This window comes from Plasmodium knowlesi (genome assembly GCF_000006355.2).
Source record: "Plasmodium knowlesi strain H genome assembly, chromosome: 6".
NCBI classification, from domain to species: domain Eukaryota; phylum Apicomplexa; class Aconoidasida; order Haemosporida; family Plasmodiidae; genus Plasmodium; species Plasmodium knowlesi.
In genome coordinates this window covers 307756-331019 of record NC_011907.2, presented here as the reverse complement: position 1 = coordinate 331019, position 23264 = coordinate 307756, and the positions used below count along the sequence as shown (strand labels likewise).

Here is a 23264-nt window from a genome sequence, read left to right as displayed (position 1 = left end):
AAAGTTGGTTACGGGTTAAAAGTAAAGTTGGTTACGGGTTAAAAGTAAAGTTGGTTACGGGTTAAAAGTAAAGTTGGTTACGGGTTAAAAGTAAAGTTGGTTACGGGTTAAGGATAAGGTAGGTTCCGGGTTAAAAGTATGGTTGGTTCCGGGTTAAAAATATGGTTGGTTTCGGGTTAAGGATAAAAGTGGGTTACGGGTTAAGGGTAAAAGTTGGTTCCGGGTTAAGAGTGAAGTAGGTTCCGGGTTAAGGATGACGTATGTTCCGGGTTAAGGATAAAAGTAGGTTCCGGGTTAAAGGTAAAAGTTCGTTACGGGTTAAGAGTAAAGTAGGTTCCGGGTTAAAAGTAAAGTAGGTTCCGGGTTAAAAGTAAAGTTGGTTACGGGTTAAGGATAAATGTAGGTTCCGGGTTAAGGATAAAAGGAGGTTCCGGATTAAGGGTAAAAGTTAGTTACGGGTTAAGGATAAAAGTGGGTTCCGGGTTAAGGATAAAAGTGGGTTCCGGGTTAAGGATAAAAGTGGGTTCCGGGTTAAGGATAAAAGTGGGTTCTGGGTTAAGGATAAATGTAGGTTCCGGGTTAAGGATAAAAGTGGTTTCTGGGTTAAAGGTATAAGTCGGTTCCGGGTTAAGGATAAATGTGGATTCCGGGTTAAGTATAAAAGTGGGTTCCGGGTTAAGGGTAAGGTGGGTTCCGGGTTAAAGATAAGGTGGGTTCCGGGTTAAAGATAAGGTGGGTTCCGAGTTAAAGGTAAAAGTAGGTTCCGGGTTAAGGATAAGGTAAGTTCCGGGTTAAGGATAAAATTGGGTTCCGGGTTAAGGATAAAAGTGGGTTCTGGGTTAAGGATAAAAGTGGGTTCTGGGTTTAGGAAAAAAGTGGGTTCTGGGTTAAGGGTAAAAGTGGGTTCAGGGTTTAGGATAAAAGTGGGTTCCGGGTTAAGGATAAAAGTTGGTTACGGGGTAAGGATAAAAATGGGTTCCCGGTTAAGGATAAAAGTAGGTTCCGGGGTAAGGATAAAAGTGGGTTCCGGGGTAAGGATAAAAAATGGGTTCGGGGTTAAGGATAAAAGTGGGTTCCGGGTTAAGGGTAAAAGTGGGTTCCGAGTTAAGGTGAATGTAGGATCAAGGTTTAGGTATATGGTGATAGTAGGATCAAGGTTTAGGGTGAAAATGAATGTATGATTAGGGTTTAGGGTTAAGGTGAAAGTATGATTAGTGTTTAGGGTTAAGGTGAAATTATGATGAGGTTTTAGGGTTAAGGTGAAAGTATGATCAGGATTTAAGTTTAATGTTTGTAAAGTATAGGTTTAGGGTTCAGGGTTTAGATGTTTAGGGTTTTAGTCTTGCACGAATCTTCTGTAAGTGAAGAATGTACAGGTGTATGTATGTATGGAAGTGGAGAAAACTACGAAAAGTATAATGATTGTATAGAGAAGGAAAATATTATTTGTTTGGGAAATAAAATAAACATAAAGGAGGACGAAAAAACGGGAGGAAAACCTAAGGGAAGGAATGAAAAAGAAAGAAGAAATGAGAGTAGGAATAACAGGAGAAGGAAAAGAAAAGAAGAAGAGGGAAGAAAACAGAAGAAATGGAAGTGCAAAAAATGCTTGATGGAGGAGAGTTGCGTACATTTAATTTTTTTTTTCTCTCCTTGCCTTTTTTTTTCTTTTTTATTTTCTTTTATTTCTTATTTTCTCTTTTTCCTTATCTGTTATTTTTCAGTTTATCTATTTTCCTTAATTTATTTATTATTTTTTTTTTATTTATATTTTTTTTTATTATTATTTTTAATTTCCTTGTAAAAGGGGGGGGGCAATATATGTTTTATTTCCTTATGGTGGAATGCTTTAATTAGAATGGGAAATGAATTGTATAATAGTTGGAAATGTGGGAGATGTTTCTTTTTTTTTTAGAATGTGGTGGATGTTCTTTTTTTTTTTCTTTTATTTATTTATTTTTTTTTTTTTCTGATCTTTAAAACTTATTCTTTCTAATGAAGATATTCTTTCTAATAAAGATATTCTTTCTAATAAAGAAATTCTTCCTAATAAAGAAATTCTTCCTAATAAAGAAATTATTTCTAATAAAGATATTCTTTCTAATAAATATATTCTTTCTAATAAAGATATTTATTTCTAATAAAGATATTTATTTCTAATAAAGATATTCTTTCTAATAAAGATATTCTTTCTAATAAAGATATTTATTTCTAATAAAGATATTCTTTCTAATAAAGATATTCTTTCTAATAAAGATATTCTTTCTAATAAAGATATTTATTTCTAATAAAGATATTTATTTCTAATAAAGATATTCTTTCTAATAAAGATATTCTTTCTAATATAAATTTATATAGCGAAGGACAAATAGAATATTCACAGGTTAAAATAAAAACAAACCAAATATATAGCAAAACCAAATATACAGTATATAAAAGCAAAACCAACACAGTAGAGAAAAAAAAATGGCACCTTTTTCTTTTATAAAAATATCTACATTAATCTTTGCATACTTATTCTTATGGTATCAAACCAATTATCAACACCAGGTATGAATAACAGAAAAAGAATTTATAATATTTTGACATCTATAGGGGAAAACAAATATGTAGGGGGTGAAAACCATACATATATATATATATATTATATATTATTTTTTTGCCACACCAAATTATTATTCATATTTATTATTCATGTTTAAGGAAAAAAAGGGGAGGGGTGAATGAAAAGGTGGAATGAAAGTGTAAGGGAAGAGAAGGTTTAAGGGATTTTAGGGTTTAGGGTTTAGGGGTTTAGGGTTCGAGGTTCATGGGTTTAGGGTTCAGTGTATAGGAGTAAGGTTCGGGGTTCCCGGTTTAGGTTTCAGGAGTAAAGGTTTCAGGGGTGTTAGAAGTCAGATTCAGGGGGGTAGGAATTAAGGTTCGGGGATGTTAAAAGTTAGATTCCGGGTTATGGACATAGGGTTTCAGGGCATAGAGTGTTGGGGTTCAGGGTTCAGGGATTAGGGTTCAGGTATAGTAGTAAGATTCCATGTTATGGACATAAGGTTTCAGGGCATAGAGAGTAGGGTTCCGGGGTTAGGGTTTAGGGTTCAGTATATAGGAGTAAGATTCCAGGTTATAGACATAAGGTTTCAGGGCATAAGGAGTATGGTTACAGGATATTAGAAGTCTAATTCCGGGTTTAGGAGTAAAGGTTTCAGTGTATAATAATAGGATTGTATGGTGTTGGAATAAGGTTTCAGGGCATAAGGAGTATGGTTACAGGATATTAGAAGTCAGATTCCGGGTATAGGAATAAGGTTGTAGCGGTGTCAGAAATAGGACTCCGGGTTTAGGAGTAAGGTTTCAGGGTGTTGGAATAAGGTTCCAGGGTATAGGAATAATTTTGTATGGTGTTGGAATAAGGTTTCAGGGGTGTAGAAATCAGATTCAGGGGTCAACGTTAGCTGCTTTGAAGGGGGGGAGAAGAAAAAGAGGGGGATGGGGGGTAAGGGAACCGTTCGCCCCTTCCCCCTTTTCCCTTAGACCATTCCTTACATATTTATATTATATATATATATATATATATATATATATATATATAAATACATTTTTTTTTTTAGGTGAGTGCATTAAGCACATTAAAAGATGATGATGATGTGTCAGATTCGAACAGTTTATACTCATCAGAGGAAGATATAAATAAGACAAATGTTCGTGCAAAGACATTAGGAAGTGATGGACCACATGTTTCAAGTGTGAGGTATGGGGACTATCGTCCTCCCCATGGAGGAGTAGGTTCCTCCGCCCATGCGGCACAGTGGAACCATCCAAGAGATGCCAAAAATGTAAAAGATCAATTTCGAAGAATTTGTAAAAGAATCTTTTGTCGTCGTGCCATGAAACATAGAAGTATATTATTATTAATATTGGGTATGTTGGCCCTTGGTTTATTTGTTTTGTATTGTGGAAAATCTTATATACTGAAATCTCATTGTGATAGTATAAAGGATTTGGAGACTTGGAAAGACATTTATAAGTGGATCACGGCGAATACACCGAATTCAACGTACTCCATGGTAGGACCGGCTCTGTGCGCACTATTAGGTCTCCTTATAGTAGTTAGTTTCCTTGGATTCCATTATTATAAAGCACGCAAAAAATACATCCAAAAAAAAAAAACGAAATTCTAAAATATTAAAAAAAAAAAAAAAAAAACCAATATTATAAATATTAAATATTTAAATGGAAGTACTAATACGGAAATCCAAATCGAAGTCGACATCAAATTCGAAGTTCTACATGCGTCGTGTATAAGTTATGTATAAGTTGTGTATAAGGTTTACATTCTAAAGTGGGGAAAATGGGTCGAAGGAAGAAGAAGAAGGTCCACGGGAAGGAAAAAGAAAGGGGGTCTAAGGAAGAGGAGGAAAGAAAGGGGGATGGGAAGATATCATACTGAAAAAAAAAAGGAGGCGAAGGGGGGTGGAGTTGTACTTTCTTTCTCTCATTTTTTTTTTTTTTTTCAGTATGATGTCTTCTATTCATGGATTATGTAGCACCTTCCTCGGAGGTGGAAATAGTAACCGAAGCGCCAGCAGAACTGGAAACAGAAGAAAAAAGAGGTCCCCCGACAATCAATTCGATGTGCCCACAATAGGCGACTCTACCGAAATTTCAGCCGCAGATGGCTTCACCACAATAAATTCGTCCACAATGGACGGTTCCACCACAATAGGACATTCAACAATAACGGATTTTATGGATATTTCGACTTTGGGTGATTCAGTAGCAGCAGAAGACAGTTCTACCATATATGACGCAGCACGACGACGACCCAATAGGACAGGGGCAAATACTACAAATCATAGAAAAAGGAATGTTTGTTATCATCATAGGTAAAATTCTTTCCTTCGCACGGACTACTATAATGTGTGTACATTAAACTCTCACAAAATTGCGGTAGCAGGATACTTTATTCTTTCATTCAGCGCTGCATACAATATACTTATACAAACGTGCAAAAGTCTTCTCCTATATATTATAATTCCTCGACGGATAATTGACTCATTAAAGTAACAGAATATATATTCCTTCCAATTTCTCAAAGCTCCCTATGTTAATTGCTCATTCCTGTGGAAGTTTTGAATTTGCAAGGGTGGTTTGATGTATATTTTTCTTCTTTTCTCTGTAAACAATATAAACTCATCTTAAACTTACTTTAAACACAATTATATCCATAATGGTAATATATAATTGATCCTTCAGTAATGAAGCATAGACGCGCTCCGCCATTACTACTGGTCACAAGGGACTTATACTTTCCTGTAAATTGGGAGAGAGAAACAAAAAAAAAAAAAAAGAAATTCCATTTCATTCCTTCCGAAACTCGATGATTCCTTCTTTTCCCTTTTTTCATATACTCCAAAATTCATACATGCTTCTTTTATTTTTTTCCTGTTATACATTTTTCCACTTTTCCCCACATAAAAGCTTCAATTACATATTGCAACATATTCATATTTATATGGAGATAATGCACATATCAATTTAATTATAAGTACGAAATTTACGCACGGCTATAAATACATATTTGTGCCTTTACAAACTTGAATTAACCCATTCGACTCTATCAAATAATGCCCCCATGTCCGTTACGGCATGACGCGTAGAAATGGGGCTGTGAAGTGTTAACACGGTGATATCCTCGCCGCAGCTTGCCTCGCCGCTTGCCCGCCATTTTCGGAATAGCCCTAGCTTATAGTCCTTTTTCATTCACTTCACTCGGTTGAAAGCCCACCCGCACAGCACACACTGGGAACATCCTTTTTTCGCGTCATGTACAATGTGCACGCTCCTTATTCGTGAAACCTCGGCTTCTTATAATCTCCCCTTACTGCCTCCCCTCGTGTATTTTTTCGTACCACTCATGCGTCGTTCTTTACCTTCTTCTCATTGTGTCCCTACTTGCGCTCAGACAACCCAGACACGCACTAACACGTTCGGGAGTGTCTACGTGGAGGGGGTGTACTCTTCTGTTTCTTTAATTCGTTAAGATGACTCTGAATTTGTACATATGCCCCAGCCACCAGCATCTACGTCATTATGTTTGGGCAATCCACAAGTATTTTCTCTATGTGGCGCCAAAATTAAAGATTAACTGGAATACGAGGTGGCGCAAAAGGTTACTCCTTTTGTTTTTGTTTACCCGCAGTTCGGTTACTGAGAGGGGGAAGAGAACGGGCATCGGGCACGGGAACCAAGGCGATGGAACACTAATTGGGGAAGTGACCCGCGGGGAAAAGGCTAATTCTCGGGCGAAAAAACGTGCCCGAATAGTTTGGAATGAAATATACAGATGACCTGCTTGTTCGACACTTATGAATCAGCACTTAGTGTACGTAAGTAACGTATGTGGGTGTCATAGCGCCACTGCGTCAACTGCACCATGTGTATCGTGCGCGCGTTGCACGAGCGAACTGTCGCTCATGGAAATGATGCACTGACGGAGGCTGGGAACTCAAATGGGAAAAAAAAAAAAAAAAAAAAAAAAAAAAAAAAACGCAGAAAAATGCGTAGCGAAATAGTTTGAAAAAAATGCTTCCCTAAAATAACCCCATAAAACGAGTAGAGATACAGATAGTTTATTCCGGCGCGCCAAGCGAAATGCAGATTTGCTGAAGCGAAAAGAACTTTTCCCACCAAGGGGAAAAATTTCACAAGAGCAGCAACTGCGCGGTAAGGCGAAGCAGTGTTAAATCGTCACTAAACCAGCTACCTGTACAATAGGACTATTCGCACCCATTTCGCGAATTCCACAACGCAAACTACACAGGCGAAGGAAACGCACACGGACCTGCCCCCTACGCACTTTACGCCCGATTGGGAAGTATCAATCTTATTGCCACAAAACAAAGGAAAATGAGTTGGGCACAGTGGTGGCCACATGACCCTGCCCCCAAAACGGACTCCCTTGATCCGTACCTCGTCAAAGTGGAGAAGCAGAAGGTATGACAAATCAAACAGGGGAGGTTAAAAAAAAAAAAGGACCCACCCCAAAGTTTAACATAAATGAGAAAATACGCTATCATTCTGTGTGTACGTATGCAAAGGGTGGCCTCATATGCAGGTGGATTGAGAACCAACATGCTCAAGCAACGTAAATATAATGTGTTAAAACGTTGTGAATGTTCATATATATTTCTTCTTTTTAATGAAACGTAGGTTTACTGGTACTGTGCGTGTGGAACGAGCAAAAACCAACCATGGTGCGATGGAACCCATAAAGGAAGTGGTAAGAATGATCAGTCCGGGTGGTAGAAGTGCCTATATATTAGGCAATTTTCCTTGGACAAAGGAGAACCTTACCAAAGCAATATCGCTTGTGTGCGTCCTTATGTCCACAAGGAAGTTGTACACTTGTTGGACGCACTCTGGTGACCTCCCATTACTTCACTGCTTGCTTTTTTTTTTTTCCTATATTTCCGCGAAGGAAGAAAACCCATAATGTACATCCCGCAGACAAGTGGATACAGACTTCTGAGTGGTTGTAGGCAGAGTACACACCTTCCGCATTACGATTTTTCGGACTTATGGGTAAGCGCCCAAAGGAAGTAGAGGGATGAGTTTATTCTCCCCCCAGGGTGCATGTACTTACTGTATGTGCTTTGTAGCTATTATGGGAGAAGTGGAGAGGGTGTATGTTGCCTTCCTTTCGCGAGGCAGTATGAGCCTCAGATTCTGTTTTTCCCCCATTTTTAGCGACCCTTTTTTTTTTAATTTTATTTTTCATTATTTTTTTTTTCCCCCACTTCGAAGGTCCGAGCCAATAAAAATGTCCCGAAGGCAGCCGTCTTCACGTACGTCGCGCTTTTTTCATTTGGCATTATGACCACCTGGTTGTTTCATCCGTAGGAGGGTGCCGCACGCAGGAGCGCTGTCTTTAGTGATACGCTTCGCGAACTGCGTTGTTTTTCGTGCCCCCCCCCCTTTTATCTTTCAACGGTGTAGCGATGAACAGCGACGTGTCAGTGTGCCTGTGCGGTCGCATCACCACATCGCAATCCTTCTACCACTAATAAACTTAAAGAAAATTAAAAAAAAAATAATAATAAAATAATTTTGCAAAAGGTAGAAGTGCTACGGGTTGGCAGTTGTAGCCGTGCTCCCCTTGGGGATACACACTCTCCTAATGGGAAACTTTTCAAAAAATTGGATGACCCCAAAGTTGGGGTCATCGCAAGGTTGGTGTAACGGCAAGGCTGGTGTCTCCACAGTACAGGGATACATGTACACCGCGTAACATTACGAAAAAAGGAATTCAGTTGAGGAAAGAGGCGTTGAGAAAATGCTGTTAACACACCATCCTCATAAGCCTACGGGTCCTGCCACTTGTTGTATTTCTTAATGAGCTCTACAAGCTTGTCGCAGGCATGCTCCTCAGGGATGTTTCTCTCGACGAGTTCTTTCCCATAATACAAGTCGATTTTTTTGGGAGCACTTCCAACATAACCAAAATGCGCATCGGCCATTTCACCAATGCCATTGACAATGCATCCCATGACGGCAATTTTAACTCCCTTCAAATGACCAGTAAGCTTCATAATTTTTTGCGTCGTCTCTTGTATGTTAAAAAGGGTTCGACCACAAGAGGGGCAGGAAATATAATCCGTTTTGAAAATACGAGCACGAGTGTCCTGTAGGATATTCAAAGTTAGAAATGAGTTTAGTTCAACCCGAGAGCGAATTTCCTCTTTCGGGTTTCCATCCGCTTTTATATGCCCATCCGTGACATTTATTATCAGTCCATCTCCCATTAGGTCGATTAGGCAAGTGCCGACGTAAAGTGTTGAATCGACTAGCATGTCATCATAGTTGGTGGAGTTGATATTCGCATAGTGCACATAAGGCAGATCTATATTTAGGGAGTTCACAATTTCGTTGAATCGCCTGGTAACTAGCACATGTTCGTGTATATTGTCTGACTTGAGAAGGAAAAATAGGGGACGCGGGTTTTTTTCCCCTTTGATTTGGTTAAAAACATCTTCAATGAGCTTCGTGTCTTCCTTCCCGTTCACCATTAGTACGTACCCCTTCGCGGTGCTGTGTAGTGGGATTTGCCCCTCGTGTTTCTGCAGGATGGTCTTCATGCGTTTCAGGTCGATATAAAATAAGGTGTTCCGGGCAACGCGATCCATTTCGTGAGTGTATTCACTTCCACTCGTGCTCCCGCTTAGCATCGCCACATCCCCCTCATCGTACTCTGCCAGCAGGTGCATGTCTGCCTCTGCCAATTTGGCCACGGTTGTCCATGACTTGCTGCTTAGTTCCCTCAATTGGGGGATAATAACAATATCCGTAGATTTGACGCCCTTTTTGAGGTTTCCATTTTGATCGACTTCTAAATTCAGGTCTTTGAAAATTTGCAGTGAGTCCTCGAGCTCCTTCTCAGTGACTACGTTCCCGATGGTGTACTCTTCATGCATCACGCCTTCCCTCTTTTCTACTTTCCTTTTTTTCAATTTGTTATAATCTCGAAAGTGCTCCTCGAAGTTGAGCAATGTGGAGGACGTATCCCCTGGGGAAGGAGAAACCCGACCGTCTTTTTCTCCCCCCCGGTTATCATCATCATAAAAGACTCTTTTTTTAAAATTTTTAATCAACGTTTTGCATGGAGCTAATTCATTCCAGGGGTCTTCAGTTAATGACATCCTGATGGTATCTCCTATTCCGTCGTACAGTAGTGAACCTATACCCAAATAGGATTTTATTCTTCCGTTATCCCCAAACCCTGCTTCCGTAACGCCGAGGTGTAGGGGGAATAGCAAACCATCGGTCATCCTCTTATATTGTCTAGCCACGAGTAGCCTGTATGACTGTATCATAATATACGCGTTGGAAGCCTTCATGGAGAAAACCACATTGAAAAAGTTGTTCTGTATACACAAATCTGAAAATTCGAACGCCGATTCGACCATGCCTAAGGGGGTATCCCCGTAGTAGGACAGCACCCTAGAAGATAGAGAACCATGATTTGTGCCTATCCGTATGGCTCTATTTAACCTCTTACATTTTTCAATCAATGGAACGAATTTTTCCTGGATAAATAATTTTCCTTCATCAAACTCTTCCCTCGTTTTGTATACTTTGTCGACCCATTTCTTCCTTCCATCTACGTAATTCCCTGGGTTCACACGGATTTTATCAAATACATCCGCTGCTATCATAGAAATTTTCGGATTAAAATGTATGTCTGCAACGAGCGGAATGGTAATATTTTGAGCTAGTAATTTTTCTTTAATATAATAACTCGCCTCTGCTTCCTGGACCCCTTGGACTGTTAATCTAATTAAATCTGCCCCCAATTCTTTGCATTTTTTAATTTGATTAACGCATTCATCCACATTTTTTGTGTCGCAGGTAGTCATGGTTTGAATAGCTATTTTGTTGTTGCCTCCGATTTTGATGTTACCGATGGTCACTTCCCTTGTGGGGAGCCTCCTGTACTTTTTTGTGCACTCACAGTATTTCTTTATGTCTTTGATGAGGTTATATTTGTCTTCATCCGATAATGAATTGAGTGATTTTATTCTGTTCATCTTTTTTTTCTTCCTCCTCTCTTCTGATGAGAAGATTTTATTGTTACTCTTCTTTGGAGTGGTGCCAAATAGAAACAGGTAGACATTTTTCTTGTCTCGCTTCCTATCCTTTTCGAATATGTTAATGGGAAGACCTTTGATGGGCACTTTTTTTCTTTTTATTTTGGCGCAAAAACAAAGTGCTACCATGAAAAATAGTAGCTTCTTTGCGTAACCCATTTTTTATGGGGATCGGGGAATTCACGTGAAGGCACGTTACGTATGTCTAAGTGATGAGAACATGTGTCACACGTATTTTCCAGTGTACCTCCACATGATTGCTTGTGTACACCCCCACCGACATGTGCGAACAACGAGAAAACAGCTTTAAGGGCGACTTAACTGGAAAAAAAAAGGGGGGGGTCCTTCCGCAGGTGGATAAATACCTCATTCTTCTGCCAAGGTGTTCCCCTTTTTTTTTTTTTTTTTTACTTCCATATATTTTGTTTTTTTCCCCCCAAAGGGGTTACCTAACCTGCTTGTCCTTTATTTCTAATATCTATAAGAAAAAGTTACATTCACATTGCATCTTACCGTATGCTTCCCTTATCTTGCCTTACAATATCATAATCGGTTCTTCAAATCTGTTAGTATTACACTATTACACCGCTCCGAATATGTGTTTCCCCTTAAAATGAGGAGTAGGTTCGCTTCTCCTTTCGCGCGAATTGTTCTCTCTTTCCTTTTTTTTTCCCCCCCCACCCGTTTTGCAGAATCATTATTACGAATATGGCGAAAGGTGCCTTCTTCTTGGGGAACTCGTCCTCATTTTAAAAATAAATTGCCACATCTTGACTGAATGCTCCAATCCATCTGTAGAATCTACGAAATGGCATTTTTTCGTTTTTTTTTTTTTTTTTTTTTTTTTTTCTTTAAAAAGTTTACCGCTTCGCCAAGCACAGTGCAATAATTGTTTATATAAACACCTAACATTGGTTACCCTTTATTTTATGTTCTTACAGAAAAAAAAAAAAAAATGAAACTACTGCAAAGTATTGGGGCGATACACGGTAGGGCTTAAATGGGTAAGCATCGAAATGGGCATATGTGAAAAGTATGTAGTCCATACGATCTGAGCGACTAGCGAAAAAGTTGAGGATACGTATACCCAAGTAGGTGAACATTTTTATGAGACTCACTTAAAAATTAGGAATGCTATACTTTGTGAAGTCAAGTACGTATCTTGACATCAGAATGTGCTTCTGCCTATCCAGTTATCTGCTTTGTTGGTAACTGGTCCTGGTGTAATTCTTTCAAGATTCCTCTAAAATATGACAATTTCTTTTTGTGTTCAATTTTACAAGCGAGGGAGAAGGTCGAAGGGTGGCAACTTTCACATCTATGTGTAGATGCCCCCATATATATTAATGTATAAGTTCATACTCAGGCACACCACTGATGCGTGTAAGCGTTCATGGAATGTGTGATCCTCATAAGGGACGTGCCAAATGTTTCCCCACGAGCACTGTCACTAAAGGGGGAAGTAGGCGCATCTGACAACGCTCCCCAGTGGTTTCGTCACTTGCTCGCACTTCACTCCTTCGTTTGTGTTAATTTATTTTCTTTTTTTCTTTTTTTTAATCCTACATGCTTTACTGTGCACATCACATGCCATCATTTTGGTTATTTACGGAATAGCCAATTTTTTTCTTTTTTTCTTTTTTTTTGCGTCTCATATTATTAGGAAGTAAACAAAGCGTTGCTTCTCTTTCCCTTTGAAGCGAATAAACTAGTGAATCCCCCAAAAAATAAAATTATAGGAAATTTACAAATATGAAATATTCCTTTTTTTACCGAATCAAACTTCCGCTTGGCAGGAGAGTACGCATCCCTCATCCGGTCCAATTTGATACACATCTTACAAGAAAAACGAAAACCGGTAAAGACGCATGCCAAAAGGATGCCCTCATAATATGGTATCCTCAAAATGCGCCCGTGTGTGCACGGCGCATGAGGCACACATTGCCTTGAGCATTAAGAGGAAAATGTGAAAAAATTAAAAGCTTTGCTCCGACTGTTGTGAAATCAAAAAGCGGAAGTGCACTTCCCCCCCAAGTTCATGCTAGTTTCAAGTACGTGTTTATATTTTATTTCTATTTCTTCAAACAAAAAAGAGAAATAAAAAAAAAAAAAAAAAAAAGTTTCCTCTTAAGAAAGAGGGGGAAAAAAAATTCTCATTATTTCACACATTTTTAACTGTATCTCTGCTACATTTCTACAACGCAAAAATAAATTTTTTTTGTTTTCCCTTTTGATAAGGATTAAATGTTTTTATTTAAAGAGAGTACACTTGTGTAGGTTATCCACCCTAGCAGTGGTACCTCTTCTGCCTTTAACGAAGCTTAGCTCGCAGCTGTACAGATTTTGCAACATCTTGCCACTTTGTTTCGCAAACTTGGGAGGGAACCAAAATGCATAATTTAATTTCATCACTGGAAGAAATAGCACAAATATACAATTTTCCAAATGTAGAAGCTAAAGCAGTTTGTTTTCTTTTTTTTCAATTAAACGGAGGGGAAAAGCTCGTGGACGAATACACTTTTCCACTGGGGCACTACATCATAGTTTCTCAAACAAGACATAAGTTTTGTAAAAGGCGAAATATGTCTCAAAAGGGGTCGAAATAAATGATAGTGGTTTTCTGGAATAAATGCAATTTCGCAGAGGTGTTCTTCCCTTTTTAAATACACGGGTATGTATATTTTGAGTTTAAACGAGGCTGAGCTGTTCGTATGGACGTGGAAACGCGCGCAAATCCGCAGCTGTATGCGCATTTTTATGTCCGTCCTATGTTCAGTCCGCCGCTTTACATCGCACTTGTCGATAATGTCCCATTGGTACGCAAATTCCTCTAAGAGGAAAATTTATCCGTTGTTTTGTTTCACTTCATTTGGGTTTTAGGGGCAGAATGGTATAAATGAAACTAGCTGTGAAAAAATACCTGTCTGTTCAGGCAATTTAAAAAAAAAAAAAAAAAAAAAAAAAAAAACGCTATATGTGTGCATGAAGTGCGCCCCCCCCCCCCCCCTTTAATATGAGTAGCCAGACGTATGTAATTTATTGAATCCCATCACAACAGGCGCTTTTAAAAAACACGTCTTTTTTGGGAAACATTACAACTGTATATTTTACTTGGATATGTATACATACGTAAATGACGTTTTCGAAAATCGTTTTTCGTTCCTCATATTTGCGAATAAACCATTTCGAGTATGTCTTTTTTTTTTTTTTTTTTTAAAAAGGAAAAACATACGTTAAGAAAGAGAGGGCGTATACTTATGTCCTCCCCCAGGTGTGGCCCTGTTCAGGAAACCAACGAGAAATGCATTGTTGTAATTACTTCCATGTGTCTTCTGCTTAAAGGGGGAGTTGCATTTTTTGCTTAAAAAAGACTCACCCGTTGATTTTTTTTTTTTTTACCACATATCAACGTACGTACATCAACTGCCCACATTTTGCGGAAAAAAAAATCTTCCACGAAGAGGCTTAACTATTTGCATGTCAACATATTTTTCCCCAAAAGGGAGTACGAAAAAACAGGAAAGTAACACATAAAAGGCTAATCATAATTTATGATAGTTGAGTATTTAAAAAATTACACGCATGCACAACAGTTGCAACTCTTTTGAAAAAAAAAAAAATTTTTAATCGTACGGAAGTGGAGAGAAAAAAAGTACAGGGATTAAACCTGCGGAAGCAACATTTACCAAAAGAAACTCTCAAACCGTCGAAATTTGGAAGTCACGATGAATAACCAGTTCATGAATGTTCCTATTAAGAAGGCTGTTTATGCGTCAAGTGTGGTGGAAACGGGAGAAAACAACCCGCACAGCGGTGGTCAGGGTGCCAATAGCCAGTGTACCAATAACCAATATGCCAATAACCAATATGCCAATAACCAATATGCTAATAACCAATATGCCAATAACCAATATGCCAATAACCAATGTACCAATAACCAGTGTGCAAATAATCAGTATGCGAACAGCCAACACGGGAACAACCAATTTTCGCATAACCACTGCAACAACGCGCCGCACCCCAACGCGCCCAACATCAATTACAACTGCCCATACCCAAACATGCACAACTACCAGCACCAATACCCCATGGGCCCGCCCCAGCAGCAAATGCACATGTTTACGAATGACTGGAAGAGCATCCTGGCGCCCTTAAAAAGTTGCAGAATCAAGCAACAATTTGATGACAGAGAATTTCTAGCTGACTTCGCCATGGGACTGAAATTAGACTTTAACAATAGGTACTTAGTGCTAGATGCATCCACCGAACTTCTTAAATTCACAGCCATTGAAAGTTCAGACTGTTGCAATAGGAACTGTTTGCCCAAAATGTGTATTCCCATAAATATGAAAATATTGACCTATGGAAAGGAATTAAGTCGGCCTGACATTATGGTCGAGAAGGACTGTTCGTGTACCATGTTGTGCTTAAATAGGCCAACGATTAAAATGTATGAATTTTCAAACAATAATAATAAGGAGCTAGTAGGGACGATAAAAGCTCCCTTCAGTTGTTGTTCATACAAATTTGATTTATATGATTCCGCGATGAGGAAGATTATATACATGGATGACACATGTTGCCAGCTCAGTATTTTATTCCCCTGTCCATGTGGTCCTTTTAAATTTAGCAATTTTTTTTTGCGAGATGCAAAAACAAATGAGAAGGTTGCTCATTTGCAGAAGGAAGTTCCCTTCTTGAAATTTGTAAAACGGGACATCGACAACTATACACTCAACTTCGAGGAGGTGAAGAACCCCGAGTGGAAGATGATGCTCCTGGCCTTTTCGCTCTTTATGGACTATATGTACTACGACAGGAAGTGAGGCGGGGAAAGCGAAACATGGGGCAACTCCATGACGAGTCATTTTCAGAAAAAGCTAAACTACTCACCACCGTCACCAACAACAAGAAGAACAACCGTTTTACAAACCGCACTTGTAACGGAGAAGGAAGATGTGTGTCCCTTTTTTTCTTCTTCTTTTTTTTTTTTTTTTTTTTTTTTTTTCTGTGCACGTTGTTAAGAATGAATGATCTTAGTCGAGAACGAATTTTTCAGTCGAGAAGAAAATTTTCCGTCGGAGTACCCTCGAAGAGAGAGGATACACACCCAAAGCGAGGAATGCGTCTAAAGGTACGCTCAGCGCCAGCTTCTTCGTTTCTTTCGCGTTTGCCATTTGGGATTTTCCTTTTTTTTTTTTTTTTTTTTTTCTTAAACGAAAAACGTTTATCATTGGTACGAGGGTGTGATTAACCTGTTTGGGGCCTGCAGATGGCCCGCATTCCCTAAATTTATGAACACACGGGAAGGCACGTCTCCTTTTATTTTTTTAATTCGAATCGTGTTTTACTTGTTATTATACTTAAGCATGTATATACGCGCACGTGTTTGTGTTGAACTACTTTCTCAGATCGCATTTTTAATGCGCATCAAGAGGGTAACCCTAATTGATGGAAAAGCATAATTTGCTAAAATTAAAGCGTTAATTGGGGGAAGTAGCGAGGGGGCGCACAGCCATGTTGTCATGCGGTCAAAAGGTAATACGCACTGAGCAGCGTGAGCCGAAACAGAACAAAAAAACAAAAAAAAAAGACAAACGTAAAACGCGAAGGCAATTTCTAGGGAAGAAAATTCCTAGAGGGGTTGACATCACGACAATTGTGTGGTGTGGGCACCGTGGCGCCGCTTCCCCTGATCGCGTGTTACACATACAAAACAAACCGATTAACTAACTGGAGGATTCCTCATCCAGGTCGCTGGAGCTCTCCTCAGTCATGCTCGATCCGCACTCTTCAGCCAAAAGCAATTCCCTATACTTATGAATTTTCCTATGGTACTTTTTCAGAACTTGGTATTTCTGCTCACACAGAACGAAAGCGTCTTTTCTACTTCTTTTATTTTCTTCATCCACATTTAGCTCTTTCAACCAGTGCTCTTTTGTTCTGAGAAAGAATTCATTTAAATTTTCATTGGCATCAAAAATGAAGCCTCCACACTCAGCCTTTATCTTATTTTCCATTTTTTTTATTTTATCAGAAATAATCAAATTTTCTATTTCCTTTTCGTCCTTATCTTCATCATCTATAGAGAGGGATGAGCTCAAGTCAGTTTCTTCCACATAAATGTCATCTAGATTTCCTTTATGTACTAATTCCCATTTTTCTCTTTTGAAAATGTTAATTTTCCAGTGATCACTTAACATTATTTCGTTATTTTTGTATTCATACATACCACCCAGTAGGTGCAACGTTTTGTTCGTTACGAATATGTGGCTGTTGATTCTGCCGATGGGCTCCACGTCGCTTATTACGAACTTCGTTTTTTTGTCTACCTCGTTGGTGTCAGAATCGGAGTCGGAGTCGGTTAGGTCGTGCGTTGCGGAAGGATCTTGCACTATGGAGTGGTTCTCTGCCTCCGCGCACTCTTCTGGTGCGTCTCTTTCCTCAAGGGGGTCGCCTCCAATATGACTGTCATCATGATCACCATTTGGGATGCAGCACTTTTCGAACCCTTTTTTTTCCCTTTTCGAATCGCCTACGACGTTAGCGCGGCTCGCATGTTCCGACTCTCCGCACTGCATGAACACCGAATGCGAGTCGATTACCTGATTTGTCGAAATTCCCCTTTCTTTATTCATGTTTGACATATGGGAGTCTCCTTTTGGGGACCTGTCGCTGAATTCCTTTTTCTCGTTGTGCGATTCGTTACCACTTTTGTTTTCCACGTCTTCCTGATCAATCTTGATCGTTTTTTTATTTCCATTTTCATCAAAATAGACAAACACGTTGGAGTAGTACTCGTCGTCATTATTGTCGCCGTCCGTGAAATGACTGGAATCGTAGCCGTCAGACGCGGAGTCCCTGGAAATTCCGAATTGGCCTCCTCTAGTTTTGTTTAAAGAGCCTTGATTCCCCGGTAAAAGCTGCTTACTGCTGCTGTTGCCGAAGGGAGAACCCCGGTTGAGTTCTCCGTTTCGTTTTTTCTTATTTTCCTTTTCGTTTTGGTTGATCTCTCTGACATCACTGTTTCCTTTCAAGCTGAGGTAGGACCAGTGCTCCTTATTCATGTCAAAAGAGTATAAGTCGTTAAAGAAGATGGACTGTATGTTGAGTGATTCCTCTAAGGAAGAAACATTACCGACAGTATTGTTATGCCCCGTGGGGGTGCTACTCTGTGCTGTCGCTTTGTTCGTGTTATTTTTCTCCACCTTGTCAAAAACCCCCCCAAATAAAATTAGTGAGTTTTTGTAAATGCATGTACTGAAGCCAATTCTCTTAGATGGTTGGAAGATACTTTTTTTCAGTTTTTTAAAATTTACCAGGATATTATTATCTTCCCCAGTGTAGTTTATATTTACAACCCACAAGTCATTGTAGTAGGCCCCGATGGCATTCCTCGAGGTGTTTTTTATCTGAGCATACCCTCCATATATATATACCTTTTGAAATTTCATGTCCGTGAATAGACTAACGCTAGATCTCTTAGATGGAATATAAGAATCTAAATCGAAGTTTTTAAAAAAGGCGTTCTTTACATTTTGTGATATTGTTTTATCTCCCTTTTTCTTTTTTTCACTTTTCGTTGTGCTTAGCGAATTCCCAGTGCTTCCTCCATCTTCCTGGGTTAATCTCCTAAACAGGCAGTCTATATATATGCTGGTTAGGTTTATCCATTTGTTGCTGCTGATTACGTACATGTATAGGTCGCTAAAATATTCTACTGTCTTCCCATTATCGAAAAAGCCTCCAAACATAATTATGGAGCTTTTCCATAAAATCATTCGATGCCCACTCCTGGGGGAGGGCCTCTCGTCTCTTTTGTTTTTACATTCTATTTCTTCAAAGGTGTTATTTTTTATGTCAAAGGACCAGAAATCATTGTAGTGAAAGAATTGTGTGTTCGTGCATAGTTCTCCCCCAAAGATGTATAGCTTTTTATTGAAATAAACTGCTTGGTGTGAACATCTCGGTTTGGGTTTTTTACCTGTTGTGAAATAGTACTTCCACTTATCTTTCACTACATTGTACTTGAACAAGTCGTTGTAAGCCAGCAGTTCGTGGTTATTATTGTACTCTCCACCGAATAGGAGAAACTCCTCTTCGTTAATAAACGTGATGGAACAATTCGACCTGGGGCTAGGTTTTTCGCACTCCACAAATGTATTGTTGCTTGTCGTATTCACATTTATATGTCCAAACTTATCTTTTTTGTTTAAATTTTCGTAATACAAGCATATGGTTTCGAAGTCTGCGCCACTCAATACGTCATGGTTGCCACTGTTGTCGTTTTTTTTCTTCTTCGTTTTCAAGGACTTCAACTTTTGCTTTTCTTTTTTGAGTTTTATCTTTTCTTGCTTTTCTTTGCTCTTTTTGTTTTTCTTCCCCATTTTCTCAATATGCGTGTTTTTTCCTGCTTTTTTGATAACATTTGCATGGAGGGGGGGGGCAGCTGCTTCCAGCTAATAAAACATTTACCTCTTCTACATATGTACTTAAAAATTGCATACGCGTAGATCGACGAACCTTCCACTGTGACTTCCTTTCAGTTGTTACGCGAAATTTTGAAAATGCTTGTTCGATTTGGCATCTCGCTGCTCAGTTGTACGCAAATTACGCGGTGGAAATCACGCTCATCGAAAAAGCGATTCCCTTTTTTCCTTTCTCGGAGAAAAGTGCCCCTACTTCGTTTGAAATTTTCTTGCAATGCGCGGCGGACCGGTTGTGGCCTTCGCTTGTGTTGGGATGATTTGCTAATCCCCCGGTAGCACATATTTAGGGGCGTTTTTTTTATCTTCCATTTTTTCGCTTGCTTTTCATTCTGCCGCCATTTTATTTTTCCCTCTCGAAAAATAGGAAAACGGGATAATAAATATGCACTTTTCTGTAAATTGTAATTTTTTTTTTCTTTTTTTATATTTGGGTGGCAAAGGAGAGTGGATTAATACGACAACAAAGCAACAAATGGGGGTGTGCCAACTGTTTACCACATGTCGTTTTCTTTTTTTTTTTTTTTTTTTTTTTTTTGTGTTCCCCCATTTTTGCATTCTTCGCATTTTGCCTTTTCACGAAACGACGTTATCTTACATCGCACTAGTCGTAAAAAGGAAACCTTACCATTTTTACGGGAGTATAGAAAAGGGAAATTTTGTAGGAATGGGCGGAACAAAGGAAAACAAAAGCGAATTTCATTATTTTCTTTTTTTACCAACTTCTGGAAAATGAACTAAGTTTTGAAGATCCACCAAAGGGATACTTCGCTTTTTTGCCCTTTTATTTTCCCAAATTGGTATGTTCACCAATTTGTGCAGACTCAACCAAATCAATAGTAAAAGAGTAGGAAGAGACCTTTCAGCGGTTGGGTTTATGAATTTTCGTCCTTTTACCCCTCAACGCCCAATGGAAAGTTTTCCTAACGCGACGTTCATTTTTTCCGTTCCTATGACGCGCAATGCAATGTGGATAACCTATAGGGTGCACATATATTTTTACATGTGTGGGCAAAATAATGGAACACCAAGGTGAACATGTGTATGGGCACGTGCCCTACAGTCCATTTCATGCGAATTTCCTCAAAAACGTGCTCAAAACATGCGAGGGATAATTCGTCGTGATTATTGCGAATTGGAAATTATATGTTTTTCAAAATGTAAATTCAACCATTCACACAGCTCAGGAGTATCAGATATACATGCAAAAAAGGGGGGGAAAGAAAAAAAAAATTTTCTGAGCATAAAAACAAGTAAAAAAAAAAAATAATAAAATAAAATTATCACTTGGGTGTATGAAGTTTTTCAAATTTTCATTTAAAAGGAAACTGGGAAAAAAAAAAAAAAAAAAATTAATGAAACGTTTTACACAAAAAGTAGGGAAAATTAACAAACCCTTCACGAAACGTATGATATATTTTTTCCTTTTAAAAAAGTTCAAAGAAATTTTTTCAAACCTGTAATTACACGTATAACACACATGCTTGTACATTATAGCAATGCCAGTTTCGAATTTTCCCTTTAAAACGAGGTTCATGCGTGTGGCCAACTTCCTCTTCGAAAGGTAAAAGTTTTTGTGGTCATTCTACACACCATTCTCCGCCATTACTCTTGTAACCGGAATTGTTCAATCTTCATTTCGAGGGCATTTGTTCATTCGTTCATCTGTAAAAGCCTTGTGAGGCAGGGGTCAAGGGGCTTCCGTTAATCGTGTTGTCATGCCACCGTGTACCACCACATCGCCACACCACTTTAATGTTCTTTTTTATTAATTCCCCAATTTGACCGCTCTCAGTTGACCACAACACTGCGGTGGAAGAAAAAAACAAAAAAGACTCACAAACGTATCCCCTGAAAAAGGTATACAGAAACCGTTGCATGCGCATACGTGTGGAACCCTTCCTCGAAGCACATACATCATTTAGCCATAATGATAACAATCCAAGGCATCACAAGCCGGTACACACGATGTAGCACATGTCGTGACACAGTGCCAATGGGAAGATGCAGACTGGAGACCATATTCAGGCGTAAATGGGAAAAGAGAAAATATCATGAGAAAATATGTATGAATAATAAGGAACGAAAAGTAGGAAATGAGAAAAAAGGGTTTTTCAGTTGTTCCAATGTTCAAATGACATCGGCTGTAAGAATGAAGGGGGTGAATACAAACACCGCCATGCACTTCTCAAGTGATAGTAAAAATGAATCAAATTTGTACTTAGATAATTATGCCAAAATAAAAAAATATATCAACAGCATCGATAACGATGAATCAGTTATTATGACAATTTTGAAGGAGAAAACGTTTGATTGTATACAGAAGACGCGAGAAAAATTAAAAGCAATTATGCACACGTACCCAAACACCCCCATCTCGATTTGTACCCCAAATAATGTTATAGGGGGTCTGAGAAACACCATTACGTTAATCACCGATACGTCTATTTTGGAAAAAAGGAAAGGAATTTTATTTAGAGGGAGAACTGTAGATAAAATTTTAAAAGATTTTCCAAAGTGGGATAAAAACTGTGAATACCCCATGGCAGAAGCTATGCTTTGGTATTTATTAACAAAAGAAATACCAGCAGTTGATGACTTGAAGCTTTTCTCAAGGGAGTTATACTGTAGAGCTAAAAAAATGCCATCATTCGTTTTTGAATTTATAGATAGCATTCCTACATTCACACATCCAATGAGTCAGTTAGTGTCTACCGTTTCGTTTCTCGAATCTTTGTCCTTATTTAAAATAAAATATTCTGAAGGCATATTAAAAAAGGATTACTGGAAATATATTCTGGAAGACGCTGTTTCTTTAATTGCACAAATCCAAGTTGTGGGTGCATATATTTTTAAGAGGTCTTTTATAGATAATAATATAAAAAAGGGGGAAGGGATGAACTTGGATATTGATTTTGATTGGTCAGCTAATTTTGCAAAATTAATAGGCTTTGAAAATAAAGAAGTAAAGGATTTGTTAAGACTATACTTTCTTCTACATAGTGATCACGAGGGGGGAAATGCAAGTGCCCATGTATCTCATTTGATTGGAAGTACCTTAGGAAATCCTTACTTGTGTTTTTCTGGATGTGCTATTGCCTTATCAGGGCCTTTACACGGATTAGCTAATCAAGAATGTTTGAAATTCCTGTTGGACATAAAAAAACAACTCGAAGGTAATGAACTAACTTATGGATTCATTGAAAAGTATGCCAAAGATTTTCTCAATTCTGGAAGAGTTATCCCTGGATATGGCCATGCTGTGCTGAGAGTCCCTGATCCTCGTTTCTTGGCCCTTCGAAATTTTGCCTTAGCACATTTTCCAAATGATCCCATAGTACAAATATTAGAAATGTGCTATAAAGTAATACCAGGAATTCTGTCTGCCACTGGGAAGGTCAAAAATCCGTACCCAAATGTCGATTGCTATAGTGGTTCTCTCCTGCACCATTACGGTATTAAATACCCTGAATATTACACTGTCCTCTTTGCGCTTTCTAGAGCCATCGGAGTTATGGCTCAGTTGGTACTATCTAGGGGATTAATGTACCCATTAGAACGGCCGAAATCGGTGGACGTGCACAATTTGAGGAAAATATGCGAAAAGAATTATGTTAAAATTGAAGAATTCGAGTAGGACCTATTACAGAGCCAGCATTTACTCCCAGCCTGCACACATGTGTTGGTGTAGATGTGTGTGGGTGGGGGGGTAGATCCCCTTCCCAACTCTCAATCCAAGTGTCTCTTAGGGAATGGCTAAGCACATCGCGACGGCTCTTCCATTCTTGCGTGCGAGGGTGCATGCGCATCACACGTACATATACATATATGCTTGCATGCTTACACCCTTTTGCTACACCACCATTTGAGGTAAAATAAGAACACGGAGAACTCCCTCCACGTTCATTTCCTCAAGGGGAGTGCACCTTTTATGTTTTTAATTTATTCGAATGAAATACTGCCCCGAACGGACTTTCTTCACACGTCCCAGCGGTGCAAATTTTTCTTTTTTTCCTAGTGATTAAGATGGTGAGGCATAACAGTAATGTGCTTTAAAACAAAAAAATATATATATTTCTTTGGTTATTTTTAAATGTCTCCATGAATGACTTTACTTTCATGGCGCAAAAGAACGCTC

The 23264-nt window shown here is 38.8% G+C and overlaps 6 protein-coding genes across 6 annotated transcripts; 4 read left to right on the top strand and 2 right to left on the bottom strand.

Moving 5' to 3' along the window:
• Window positions 1–3036: 3036 nt before the first annotated feature.
• Window positions 3037–4175, top strand: PKNH_0607300 (uncharacterized protein; the record flags this gene model as incomplete). The annotated part of the gene is made up of 2 exons (XM_002261709.2): window positions 3037–3153; window positions 3606–4175. 2 exons carry the CDS (start codon window positions 3037–3039, stop codon window positions 4173–4175), a joined length of 687 nt encoding a protein of 228 aa, XP_002261745.2.
• A 2728-nt stretch (window positions 4176–6903) lies between these two features.
• PKNH_0607200 (uncharacterized protein) lies at window positions 6904–7896 on the top strand (the record flags this gene model as incomplete). The annotated part of the gene is made up of 4 exons (XM_002261708.1): window positions 6904–6990; window positions 7207–7276; window positions 7475–7578; window positions 7801–7896. 4 exons carry the CDS (start codon window positions 6904–6906, stop codon window positions 7894–7896), a joined length of 357 nt encoding a protein of 118 aa, XP_002261744.1.
• Window positions 7897–8357: 461 nt separating this feature from the next.
• On the bottom strand, window positions 8358–10799 carry PKNH_0607100 (4-hydroxy-3-methylbut-2-en-1-yl diphosphate synthase (ferredoxin), putative; the record flags this gene model as incomplete). The annotated part of the gene is made up of 1 exon (XM_002261707.1): window positions 8358–10799. One exon carries the CDS (start codon window positions 10797–10799, stop codon window positions 8358–8360), a length of 2442 nt encoding a protein of 813 aa, XP_002261743.1.
• Window positions 10800–14365: 3566 nt separating this feature from the next.
• Window positions 14366–15466, top strand: PKNH_0607000 (phospholipid scramblase, putative; the record flags this gene model as incomplete). Its single annotated transcript, XM_002261706.1, has 1 exon — window positions 14366–15466. The coding sequence occupies one exon, from the start codon at window positions 14366–14368 to the stop codon at window positions 15464–15466; it is 1101 nt and encodes a 366-aa protein (XP_002261742.1).
• Window positions 15467–16369: 903 nt separating this feature from the next.
• Window positions 16370–19027, bottom strand: PKNH_0606900 (uncharacterized protein; the record flags this gene model as incomplete). Its single annotated transcript, XM_002261705.1, has 1 exon — window positions 16370–19027. One exon carries the CDS (start codon window positions 19025–19027, stop codon window positions 16370–16372), a length of 2658 nt encoding a protein of 885 aa, XP_002261741.1.
• A 2029-nt stretch (window positions 19028–21056) lies between these two features.
• Window positions 21057–22763, top strand: PKNH_0606800 (citrate synthase, mitochondrial, putative; the record flags this gene model as incomplete). The annotated part of the gene is made up of 1 exon (XM_002261704.1): window positions 21057–22763. The coding sequence occupies one exon, from the start codon at window positions 21057–21059 to the stop codon at window positions 22761–22763; it is 1707 nt and encodes a 568-aa protein (XP_002261740.1).
• Window positions 22764–23264: the final 501 nt, after the last annotated feature.